Source organism: Camarhynchus parvulus, chromosome 3 (assembly GCF_901933205.1).
Source record: "Camarhynchus parvulus chromosome 3, STF_HiC, whole genome shotgun sequence".
NCBI classification, from domain to species: domain Eukaryota; kingdom Metazoa; phylum Chordata; class Aves; order Passeriformes; family Thraupidae; genus Camarhynchus; species Camarhynchus parvulus.
Window position 1 is genome coordinate 27,524,541 of NC_044573.1, and position 13,596 is coordinate 27,538,136.

The 13,596-nt window shown below is 37.6% G+C and overlaps 1 protein-coding gene across 3 annotated transcripts in view; it reads right to left on the reverse strand.

Moving 5' to 3' along the window:
* Positions 1-13,596, reverse strand: part of BABAM2 (BRISC and BRCA1 A complex member 2) — a 161,730-nt gene that overhangs the window by 65,872 nt on the left and 82,262 nt on the right. For all 3 annotated transcript variants that reach the window (XM_030945386.1, XM_030945385.1, XM_030945383.1), the window contains exon 7: positions 7,427-7,536. In XM_030945386.1, coding sequence (XP_030801246.1) covers positions 7,427-7,536 — 110 coding nt within the window. The remainder of the gene's footprint in view (positions 1-7,426; positions 7,537-13,596) is intronic.

Consider the following 13,596-nt stretch of genomic DNA (forward strand, 5'->3'; position numbering starts at 1 on the left):
AACTGGATCTGAAAAGCTGTCCAGTGGAAAAGGACCTGGGGGTGCTGGTCATTAGCAGCTGAACACGACTCACTGTGTGTCCAGGTGACTGTCCTGGGTTGACTCTCTCTCTCTCTCTCCCAAAATTTTGCTCTAAACCAAGACAGTGACAAAGAAAGCCAATGACATCCTGGTCTATATCAGAAACAGTGTGGCCAGCAGGACCAGGGGCAGTGATTGTCCCTCTGTACTAAGCACTGGGGAGGCCTCACCTCGAGCGCTGTGGCCAGTTTTGGGTCACTCACTACAAGAAGAACATTGAGGTGCTGGAGCAAGTCCAGAGAAGAGCAAAGGAGCTGCTGAAGGGTCTGGAGCACAGGTCCTGTGAAGAGCAGCTGAGGGAACTGAAGTGGTTTAGCTTAGAGAGAAGGAGGCTCAGGAGGGACCTTATCTTGCTCTCCCACTACCTGAAAGCAGGATGCAGCCAGGTGGGAGTCAGCCTCTTCTCACAAACAACAAGTGATAGAAGAAGAGGAAATGGCCTCAAGTTGCGCCAGGGGAAGTTTAGATATTAGGGAAATTTTCTTCACCTAAAGGATTGCCCAGCACTGGAACAGGCTGCCCAGAAAAGTGGTGTAGTCAGCACCTCTGGAGGTATTTAAGAGATGCGCAGATGTGGTACTTAGGGACATGGCGGACTTGGCAGTGTTGAGTTTACATTTGAACACAATGATCTCAAAGATACTTTTCAACCTAAATGATTCTATGATTAGATTTACTGATCAATTACTAGAAGCCTCAAACTTGTCAGGTAATTTTAAAATTTGATGCTGTCAGTAACTTTGAAGCACTTTTCCTCTGCAAGAGCAATTTAACTCCAAAGAGGCAGTCTTTGGAATTAAGTCTGTTTAATAACAGAGAAACTGCTGGTTCAGTTGTGATTTCCAGCAATCTAACTTTGTATCTAACTGTCGCCCTTTTTTTAAAATGCAGAATTTAACACCAGGATGTTATCAGTGAAAGGAAAAATAAATTGGCCCCAGAAAAACTCCAAATTCCCCTATATATGAATTTTACCTGAACCAGATTTATCCACTGCATTTTGAAGAAACACCTAGTCAGTAATTGTTAAGGTTAACATTTAACCACAGTTACCAGACCCTATTACAGCCATACCAAAAGACACACAATAAAAAGATGAAACCTACAAATTTCTTTCGTCAGCATAATTAATGTTGCAGAAAACATTTCAAGGAGTTCAAACTGTCCATACCACTGGTCCAGAGTTCTTCAGGACCTTTTGCTCCTGAAATGAATTTCAATGTCACAATAAACACAATCTAAGAAAGTAATTTAAAAAGTAACCCCTACTGCAGATAGAGAGGAAGATTTCAAAAATACTAAGTACTGACCTAGCTAGTAATGAAGATGACAGCAACTAATTTTGACTAATTAAAAGTGCTTTTAACAATCTCACTGTACAAAAATACAAGTCTAAACATATGGGCAACAGTAAAGAATCAGGAACACCTTAATGAATAATGTCTGATGTCCCCTCAAAAAATTACTTTGTTCTGGTTTTTCTTCATTATCACTCTTTGTAGGTGGATAAACATGCCTAGAGGCAGTGATATCACAATAAAATCCCAAGGAAGATATTTTAGTTGAGTACAGCTTTATAATGACACTTAGAAATTCCTGTGTTGAAACACAGATTATTACAATGAAAGGTGGCATACTCATAGCACATGACAACTAACATGATACAGAATTGGATGTTTAATTAGGGTAGCCTGAAATAAATTACATGTGCACAAGTGAAAAAGGGCAACAAATTAATGGAGAGATTCAATCTAAAGGAATCAAATTGATTTAAAATTTGTGAAATTTCTGTAGACCATTCTACCCTAGTCAGAAGTATGCAGAGGGAGTTGAAGAGGGCTGTATTGAATCACGTTTTCTTTTCTTTTGTGATCTTTTACTAATGAATTTTTCTATATGTGTATTTCAACCATACAAGAAAATACTTTAAGTGATAAAGTGCTTGATATATCATGTAAAAATACTCCCTCCATCATCACATTACAGAACCTTAAACATACAGGGTGACTCTCAGAGCCTGACAAAACCTCTGGAAGACACAAACCCTTCCCAATACTCAGCTCTAAGTTTTGCTCTGAGACTCGAGGAAACACTGAGCTCTGGATTGCCACAAAAGGGACATCAGACCAAAAACTGTCCCTATCTCCTATAAAGGGAAACTAGTACCTCATTACCTAGCAACAGAAGTGGTCCCACTGAACTTCCTCAAGTATTTTATACCTCGACAAATAGGTCTAATTGCTTAGTCTCTTAAATGACTTTAAAATCTCACTAACTGAGCCATTTAAAGACAGCATTAACATATCCAGCATTAAAGCACCATTTAGATGATGGACACATAATCTTAGCTCTCCTACAACTATTTTCACTAATTGCTCTATAGCAGTTTCAGAGGGAAGAAAAAAAAAAGAACAATCAGTACAGTTGAACACCTGGAATAGAAGTACAAATCAATCTGCTTTGACTGCCAGTCCCAGTCTGTCCTGATCTCTTCTGAAGCTGTCAACATGCCATCAAAAGTTGTTAGCAGCAAAACAGATTATTTTGTGGACACAAGAAGAGTGCAAAGCAGCGCTAGGCTGGCAATCAGGTTATGGTACTGGCTATAGTTTCTGAAGCCTTGGCTGATGAGGGCATGGCACACACAGCAGGCAGTAAATATGTCTGATGCACTGGCCAGGCACTGACCAAACAAAGCCTAATGGAACAGGAAACTGTGCAAAACAACTGCCATTCCTTCTGCTTCCCATGTCTGCAAAGGGATTTGAAGAAGCCATGGACTGCCACGGATGACTACTAACAATTCTACTGAAATCATAAATTCACAAGAATAATCACATTTTAGTATGCCAAATTGAAGATCTTCTGACTTCTACAAAGCAGACATATAAAAAAGGCCTAAGCACAACCACTCATTTAGTGACTGTGTATTCATAATCTGTCTGAAACAGCAGGCTTCTACTGGAGGCAGCATGGCATGCCAACTTCAAAGGTGAAGCCCTTAACAGCTCCCCTGTGTCTCAAACATAGCAAGAGGCAGTACTCAGCAGTAAATGGGCAATATTCTATGGTTTTCCTCCTCCAACTCCCAGCAGAAAGCACAGGTAACAGACAGGAAACACCTCAAAGCAAACACATTTCATTTTCTCTTCAATTTTTTCTTCAATCAGTGAAAAACATACAGGACCGTTCAAAGCCAAAGAGTTCAGATCAGGTTCTTGTTATTCTCCCCTGCCTGTATGGGAAGGTTAAACGCAGTCACCGAACTCTGCATACCACCCTCAGTCACGAAGAACCCTCTGGCACAGCTCCCAGACCAGTAAAAAACGACCATTTCAGTCCCCAAAGCATGGAGCCTGATCCATTTAAGCAAAACAACTTCTACTGACAGCTGGTTTTCTTAGCATATTCACGTCTGTATTTATCAGAGAAAAGCCCTCCAGGACAACAGTGTTTATTGCAGGATTATTTCTGTGAACACAGGGAACACAGCATTCACTGAGCAACAGCGTTTCTACCCTAATATAGTTTTTTCTTAAAATGTGAACCAAGATGAACCCATTTCTATGTTCCTTAGCATGGATGACTCATGAAAGAAAAAAATTACATACATTGAATTTTTTCTGTTAAGAAAAAAGCCCAAAAACTTCTGATCCACATTAATGTGTAGTATGCTGACACAAATTTTTAAGCATTAATTTAGAAATCAGCTGTTCAATCCTGCACTGATTCTTTGGATTTAGAGTCTAATGACTTCTAATAAATGAGAAACAAAGATACGATGGGCAGTTCTATTATAAATTTCCATCCCATATGAGTATCTAGTATACATTCACTAGAAAGGCAATTTTGAACAACAAGATGCTTTCTACCAACAGGTTTAGAGCCACTATAAATCACTCATGGAAATGCATCACAGACATAAAGAGTAAATATCCCAGCAGGTCCTTACCATGCCCTACAGCATGGCTGTGCCTACCTAGCTCAGCTGTAAGACCCTCTTCCCAAAGCACAGCAGCTCACAGCAGAGGATGGAGAGCATCCTGAGACAAGTCCCCTGCCCTGAGGTGGGAGGAAGGGAAGGATGAGCTGGGAACACACTCATGGATGCTGACAAGCACCAATCTCTCAAGTTGTGTGGTCAGTCTGTGTGGTTTCTCAGCTTACCACTTCCTACAGAAGTGTGTAGAAACTGTTTTCTATGACACTACAGTAAAGATGGTAGTTTTTAAAAACAAATACATCTCATAAATATCCCATGTTTTATTTTATCTTGGTCTAATTTTGAAATAATTGAAAGTAACTGTTATTGGCATCTGTTTATTGATGTAATGCAAAAAAAGGAAGAATTATTAAAACTATAGAATGTAAGCTTTTTAAGTGACTGATTTCAAATAAAGGAAACATTAAAAGTTGCTGATAATGTGTTTTGAACAAATAGTAGTGAAATGAACTTTTCAAATTAGCATGTTTTAATGAAAGAATTAAACCAGGCATTGTTATGAATAGTTATTGATGAGATTTTTAGAAATTAATACAAGTAATTCCCATTCCTACATGTGGGTTTGGTTGGTTGATTGTAAGAACTGCACTTGACACTCTTGCAGCCAGACATCACACCACACAAGTCAATAAAGCACCAGTAGTGACTGGTGCTTTGAATGCGCCATAACTCCACTGCATTTCTACCTGCTGCTTCAATATATGAACCTTTTCAAGCCAACCAGTGTACTAACGTCTTCACCCCAAACCTAAAAGGTGGACATTTCCCTGATTTTGGAAATCTCTCTTACAGAGTCTTTGACAAAATGCAGTCAAAGTCTTAGTATTATTATGCCTCCTATCAATTAAAAAAATAGAGCAAATGTATTTTACAAAAACCCTTCAAAGCAAAAAACCTATATTCACATTCCTAGGACTCAAATTTGCTGACAAGATCTGTGGGTAAGTATCATTTTTACAAAGGGCAATGTGGGAATATGTGTTTATATGGCAGAGCACAAGAGCAATGAAACCTCCTGGGAAAGAAGGAGATAACTCACTTTACACAAACAGGCCCTTTTCCTCTTACTGCTCTACTAACCTGAAATGTTATTTCATATGTCAGGAAAATGCTATTCCTGTTTATTCATTCTTCCTAATGTGAACACACATTTTAGTGTTAGCAAAATAATTGTGGGAATTTGGTATTTTTCACATTTTGTTGAGTTCTTGGGAATGTTATGTTGGGAACTATCAATTATTACTTGGAACACCTCAAAATCTGCTGCACAGAAAAAATACACTGGTAATTTGCTTACATGGCTTTTGTACATCCAATTACTGTGAGCAGCAGGAAAGATCTTTATAAGCAGAACACAATTCAAATGTAACATGCCACAGCCTCAAGTCATTAAACTAATCCTGAGGGCTTCTTGAGGCTTTTTCTACTTTTGGCAAAAATTATAAAGAAGTACACATTGTTGCTTCAGTTCCCAAACACTGGGAAGCTAAATATCTAGACTGTCAGCCCCTGCTAAACACAGCAGAGATTGGTTTTGGGAAAGAACAAGACAGAACTGTATATTTGCTATTAAAAGACAATTTTACAAACACTGAAAACATACCCATACATTTTTTCATGGCACATAAGAAGTAGCCAGTAGCATAAAGGGAAGTGCAACAGCTCACAAGCAACCTCAGTAATTATGCATTATCAGTACCTAGATACTGTGATGAAAATGTTACAAATGCAGAAAGACAGATTGACTCTGATGAGATAAGTATCTCAATCTCAAAACACAGATAATGTGACAAGGTGTGGCACAGAACTCCAGGGTTTACTGGCATGATTTTAACATGACTGCATCAGCTAAAAATGACAAAAGCCATAAATACACCAGAATGTCAGCTACATACCAATACCACTCAAGTATCATTCTGCTGTATCGCTCTACATCACACAACTAAAATCAGATGCTCTTTAGGGCACTGAGAGAAAATGCAGTACTTTTAGGGAGACAAAGACTTCCGTTGTATTGCTATTCTGCTAGGTATCAAGAGGTTAACATCTTTCTAAAGATACTGCTGAAAGTGGGAAAATATGCAACATATTCATTAGCTCGTGGATGATTTAGACAGATATACCTGGGTGGCCTGAAACATACTTAACCATCAACATGTGACTACAGCCGGAAATACAATGGAAACTAACAGTAGCCCATTTGCTTTTAAGAGTTCAGAAAAAGAATCCTTTGGAACATAGAAGGATAATTACATATTTGACTACAATTATTCCCTCAATTGATGCTGACAAAATGGAATGAATTGATGAAAAATATGAAAATATGAAAGCTACTAACACATTATCTGTGTGTTTGCACACGCAACCTACATTTTATTAAAGTATCTTGGAAGTCATGTCTTTATCTAAGTCAAATTCTGGCTTTTATTTTCTAAATTGCATTCAAGAGTTTATCCAGAACAATACTCTGTTATCTGTCAAGATACCATGTTTCTTCACTCACACAAACTTTATCCCCAAGTTATTATAAAACTGTGGTAGTCAGTATTTCCCATCTTTCCTCTGCACAGAAGAGTCATCACCAGTTCAGAGGAAAGTCAACTGCCCTATTAGCTAAAACACATCACTGAAACAATGCTACACCAGTTTGAATGTGGTATACCCGAAAAGTCTAATATAGTTATTTTTTTAAGCATTACAAGACTGAAATACTGAAGACAAAGAAAAGCATTAAAACATTTTCAATTTCAGAAAAGGAAGAAATTTAATGAAAAGAGATTGATTTTTAGTCTCCAGTCTTCCATTTTGGGAGTAAAAATCTATTTCTCAGCAAATGTGCTACCTGGTAAACAGATCACTAAGGTTCAATGCTCTTAAAATGAAATATTCAGATATTCTCCTGAAAAAAGTAATTTACTAAAGCTGCAAATTCCAAAAGTTAACCAAGTTCTATAGCTTCTACAATAATAATTGATTCAAATACATTATGTTTATATAGAGAACTTACCTTCTCATAAGAAAAAAAATTAAAGATTCCCCCCCCACAAAAGCTATCACTGTGTTGTACCATAGAAGGCATACAAAATATACTGCCACAAGAAAAGACAAACATGGTTTTCAGAGATTGTGATGCTACAAGAATATCACATACAAACAGAACTAGCTGAGAGAGGATCTATCATTTCCTCCACACACACACACACTCAAAGCAACCACTATAACTTTAAGCAATTTAAAGCAATAGTATGTTATCATCTAGTATGTTATCACACATATCAGGAAAAGATTGAAAAGTGCTGAGATGAAGTAGAATAAATATTCTAGAAAAAACCTCTCACTCACTGTTCAATACGCGGGGAGAGGTACAGTTTAGGAAAAACCTGAGTAGCTTCTGCGTCCTCAAAACTAACGGAGAGGAGCGCAACATCTTCTCCAGGGTCTTCATTCACATCCTGTACACAGAAAAGCAATATAAAATGGTAAATAACAAATCAAATTATTTAAAAGCTTACAGATAAGAACTAGTAGGTCAAATATGAATTTGTTTAGGAGATGCTTAAGTGAGGAATCTAAACTAACCATTGCAAAACAGGTTGCAAATATAGTCTTTCTTACTATATTGGCACTTTAAATAAATATTTTAATCTGCTTAATTTCCTTTAATGTATCAGAATAAAATTACTGAGTTATGAAGTATACATTACTATATTTCTTCAATTCGGTGAACTACAAATTTCAGCAAAGATACAGATTTCATTTTTAGGAATTCCTGGCTTGACATCAGAGGCAAATGCCAAAAGATTTTTTTAAATGTTGTAATATCACTGAGTTATGACCACAAATTCTGTATTTGTTATTTTTCAAAGTAGTTTATGATTCAAACTTTCTAGTGTATTGTATTCAACTCCTGTTGTGGATGAAAAACATTTTTGCAATTAGAAATTTATATCTAGAAGTCACTGCCTCCCAGTTTCCTGCAAATTAAACCTATGCATTACTTTCAGCAAAGACTGCAGACTCCAGGAAAGTACTGTAGGAAAAAAAAAGCATGCTAAATACAACTTAATGTATTCACAGTTGAGGCTTTCTTTAATCAGAACAATCAGTTACAGCTTTGGGATCATCTAGAACAAATTGTTTCTGGGTAGGACCTGATGTCCCTCCAATTCATAAATCACATGCAGTACCAGCAAGTGTATTTCTGTCATGTACAACTTCATTTAAGCTCTTGACCTCTAGTTAGAAAGTAATCAGCAGCACAGTCACCTTCACTGACAGCAAATAATATGGTGCCACTTTCTGCTCACAAAGAAATCTTCCAACATGTTTGTTCATACGTACATAGCAACTTGCCAAGATGCCTTTGTTCTTATCTGTTTTGGAAAAATAGGAGAGGAAATAAGATATGTACTCAAAGCATGATCAACATGGTGCAGAGTGCCCTGGTATGCTCTGTCCTACAGGCAGCTGTGAGGAAGGAACAGGCAAACCACTTAAATATTCTTAGGAGACCCTGCCCTGTGTAGGGAGAGCAGAAAACTAAGTGACTGCTGAGTGGTTTCAGGAAGGCAATCTCGCACCATTTGAAGCTCTGGCAGGAGCAGAGCTGTTAATGTCCAGAGAGACGAGCTGTGTACCAGCTATTATGTGCAGAACACTACATGCCAAGAAACTTAGTGATAAGCTGCAGGGAAGAATGGGTCTTAAAAAAGCCTAATTGTCTTAGATGAAAAATGAGACAGAGCTGACAGTGTTTTCTTAAATTCTGCTTTGGTTTGCAGCTCACTTGTGACAGATGAAAGAAAACTGTGCTCTTAGAACTGCCTGTAAAATGGTCATGAGCACACTGTGGCTGGAAATCAGAGCATGGTTTTAACACTAAGTTGCAGGACCACACTCCATATGAGTGGTGAGCACAAACAATAGCTGTTGTCCTGCTGTGATCAGTTTATGGATGGCATTATGGGATGTGATTGCTTGTAACAGCAATGGATAGGATCTCGTGACCCAGAATGTTCCCTTAAGTGTTACATTTTTAAGTGGCACTATCATCTGGACTAGAGAAAATAGAACAGATTACAAAACCTTTATCAACAAGACAAATAACAACAAAATATACCCAAGAGTACAATCTACCCTGACCTTTTCCCCAGTATCGAATGTATTTCCATTATTAAGGAAAAAAATTAAATAAGGAACAGCTTTCGATTGTAAAGCTGACTATAGCATTAACTGGCTTTTCCCCATTAATTTGCTAATTGTCAATCAAATGAAAAGAACTATTAAGAGAGATGGAACAGCAACCCTTTTAATGCTAATAACAATTAAAAAGATTTTATTTTAATGGGCATTCTTCACGAGATGACAGGTACATAAAATGGTTAGGTTGATGAGGAGCTCAATGCAATCCTGTGATGTGCACTTGCAGCTCAGAAAGCCAACTGGATCCTGGGCTGGATCTCAGGCAGTGCTGCCAGCGAGATGAGGGAGGGGATTCTTCCTTCCTACTCTGCTCTGCTGAGACCCCACCTGTACTGATGCATCCAGCTGTGCCATGAACAGTAAATCCCCTCTTTAGTCTGGCATTTATGATTAGTGCTAAAGGTAGATGTGCACACACAGCCTGACACCACGTGTAAGACCAATTTCTGGAATACTATCAGGTGCTTACTGATTGAACAAAGTCAAAACAAGAAAACAGAACAACCCAACTCCAAAGCAGATTAGGTGAATGCCACTACAGCATCCATTAACACATACAGTAATATTACATTATATTTTCTGTGCTCACTAGTGAACTTCATATGAAGACTTTTCAGGGGGAAAAAAACCTACACAACCACATAAATAATCTCTGTATCTTTTAATGTTAAGTTGCAGTAAAATGAAATGTGAAGTAAGAGCAATAAATTGAGACATATTTTTCCATTTACAAAAATACACACAACAAACATGACTGCAACTCCTGCTGCCAGCAGAGCACTGTTATGTTCATACAGCTACTGTCCAATGCAAATCCAAGTAAAGAAATTGGCATTCTTCTGTAACTACCACTTTTCAAATGGATGTATATTTTCAGCCCTGAGAAATGAATACTGTTACTTAAAAAAGACCCCAAACCAGCATTCCTGTAGGTTTTAAAAGACACAGAGCAGTAACATCATGAAGCTGCTCAACCTTATTGTTCAGGTGGCCACAGATTTACAATGAACTCCCTTCTATCTGACACCATACCATTTATTCCTTTCAGCCTCTATTACTTTTATTTATGGAAGAAGCTGCTTGCTAGAACTGCATTTGACACTGGTGTATCTGTTAGAGCTGCCGTTTATAAAACCAAACCAAAACCACATGTCTTACAGATAAACTGTGGAAAACTTTTCAGCTAATAAACTTTTTTGATGTTGTCTGTGCCAGTTAGAGACAACTTAACCCTTTCAGTGATCTCTGTCCCAGTCATCTATAGAAACCTGTAAGTGATCAGGTGAGAAGATGGAACCTTCTAATACCAGGCCCATGCCACGTGCCCAGAACAGGGGCTGAGATCTTTTCATTACACCACAGTGTCCAAAGGCAAATGCTGTTTTAATGCTTCTTATCAAACCCTGCACAGACAGCATCTTCCCTTTTCCCACTTCTGCACATGTATTTCTATCAAAGAACAGACCAGATCTGAATAGAGCAGCAAAGTAAGTCACCTCTATTCTTGTTTTTCAGCTGGCTTCAAAAGACAGAGTGACATCAAACTGCTTTGGCAATATTATACCCTTTTAGGAAAAAAAAAAAAAAAAAAAAAGAGGCTGCTGAACTAAATTCACATCTCATGTTTTAGTATTTAAGCATCCATACCTTTTCTTCTTATAATTTGTATGTAACTTACAACACAATAGATGCCTTTATTAAACAAATTAATTTTATATTCAAGAAAACCAGATTTTGTAAGAATGCAGAATGCAAATTTTCTATAAATATTAAATATTAAGATTAGAACTGCCATAATAAAAGTGCCATTTTATACTGACAGAAATTTTTCTACACAAGACTCTACAGAAGGCATTATTAAAATGAACTTCTACCTGAACAGAGAACTCATCCTGGGCCACAGGAATTTTGAGGTTTAAAAATGGAATGGAAAAATGCTTGAGATCATTAGTTAAATATGTGATAATGCACACCTATTAATTTTTCCACAACAGCCTCACGCCTGATAGTAAAAAAAACGAGCCTCTGAAACATTGCAATGTAAAAGATCCGACACAGATTTTCATGGTGCCTTTCTGCCACCTTGCTACTATGTCTTTTTTTTAAAAACAGTATTTCTCTCATTTCTGAAAATGCCCATTGAAATCAAACATTAAAAATTGGATATACCCCTTAAAACTGAAAATAGTTTTCTTTCTCAAGAACTGCAAGGGATTTCCTATGTTTACAGAATACTTTGCACAATGGAACCTCATCCTTGTCAAAACCTCCAAAGCAACATGGTGAGAAAAGAACAACAAAAAAAACTAGACATTTTCAACCCATATGCTTTTTTTTCCTATTACAGAAACCTAGCAACAATTTACAAAAATAAATACAACTTTTCATAAACAGAAAACTCATGGTATTTGATTTTAATTCACTGTTTTTCTATGTAGCCAGTGCAGAGGAAAGGTTCCTTAAGTATGCATTTTTAAAAGTATGCATTTTCTCAAGAACAAGAGACCATGTGAAAATATAAATGAAGAACAGAAGAGATGAAAATGGAAGTCTGAAGGCATTTAGAAATTTTTCTCCCATATACCTCATGAAAGGACTTTCAGTATCACAAAACTCCAAAGAAAAACTTAAAATTCTATTTCCAATTGCATCAGCACTGTGTTAACAGCCATTTGTTGGTTTTCATTTCTATTAATCTCAATTTACATTCAAATGCATGTTTCAATGTTTACAGCTGCTGCCTTTCCAAGATCCTTAATCTTTTTACAAAGTTAGTAGGAGTTGTTTATGAAAATTACCATCAAAACCACTTTAAATACACTATCCAAACGGCATTGTTTTCTCATATCCTACCTACTGTAATTGAAAACTGGGAATTTACTGGAACTGACAATTTATTATGAGTCAGATGGTTGATAGCCAGGCCAACCAAAACATCTGCTCTGCACAGTCACAACTGCTATAACCCATTTCCTCTTATGCCTGGAGTCCTACCAAGTTGTACATTAGAGTTCCTTTTCCTTAAAGATGCAGAGTATGGAAAATCAGTTATTACCTTTTCTTCATTATCAAAAAAAAAAAAAAAAAAAGAATTGCCTTGCAGCCTCTGATTAAAGTATACTTTTGAGAGGAGGTAGTTTTGTATTTGGCACACAAGTGCAATTCCCTGCTCCAAACAGTAATGCTTAAAGTGGTGACTCCAGTCTTGTCCTGGGCAGTAGCAGGACCTGCCTTTCCATGAAAGGTTCAGGATGGAGGGGGCATGAGACTGGGAGGAGAGCATGAAATATGGTAATGCACAGATCAAAGATGTGGCATTGAGAGCCTGGTTTAGTGTGACTAACAAAAATGAGAGGAAAACAAGCTTTGAATTTGATAGAAAGTATGGGAAAGTATGTGCAGGAAGAGTATTGGCATGGTTTGAGGAGGACAAGCAGCTTCTGACCCTGGGGACAGCAGGAAATGAGGGAGCTGAACTTCTGGTAAGGCTGTTAAGTGTGTACTGGATATACACAGCAACTGGTGTGGGGATAAAAATGAGGGAAGAAAGAGAACACAAACTGTTAAACCTACTGGATGTTCCTTTGAGAAATGAGATGCCTTGCAGATGATTGCTATTGTAGATGCCTCCCAACAATATGGTGAGGCCAAATCTGCTTCAAGAGGGAGGTTCCCAGTCCCAGCTGATTGCTCCTACCTCTTGCTGGAGCCTTCACAACTCTTCAATAATTGTTTTTGTGGTATGACTAATTGAAGGAATGGAAAACTCAAACAAATGGGGAAGGGATTGCTTAAAAGAAACAAAGGATAAACTTACATGATATGGTGGAGGTTGTTGGGGAAGGTGGAATAGAAAGGCAGAATACAGATGAGAACAGAATGGAGTGAGGAGACCTCGATCTTAGCATCTGCAGCCAGCTTACACTAAGTGGGTCTTTCAGCAGACACCTACTTGCCTGTGGTACCTCTCAGCCCTACCAAGTCAGTCAGCTTCACTGAAGCTGAGTGAGAAATTTATATTTCAGGATCCTTTCTGAAAAAAGAAAGATCTTCAGAAGAGAAATGCATGAGAGGAACACGCATTCAGAAATTTAATTTCTTAGGGTCAAATAATGAAATTCTGCATGATACATACTTGTACCATAATTATTAACAACTGATCAGAGAAGAATTTGGTTTTGAAGCTGAAATGTGAATTACAACAGAGAATACACAACACTGTTTGCTTCCTTAGTATTAACAGGCCTCTTGCTTCACAAGAGTTAGCAATTTTGGCTTTTTCCCACCAAATGGCAGTGTGCAATAAGATG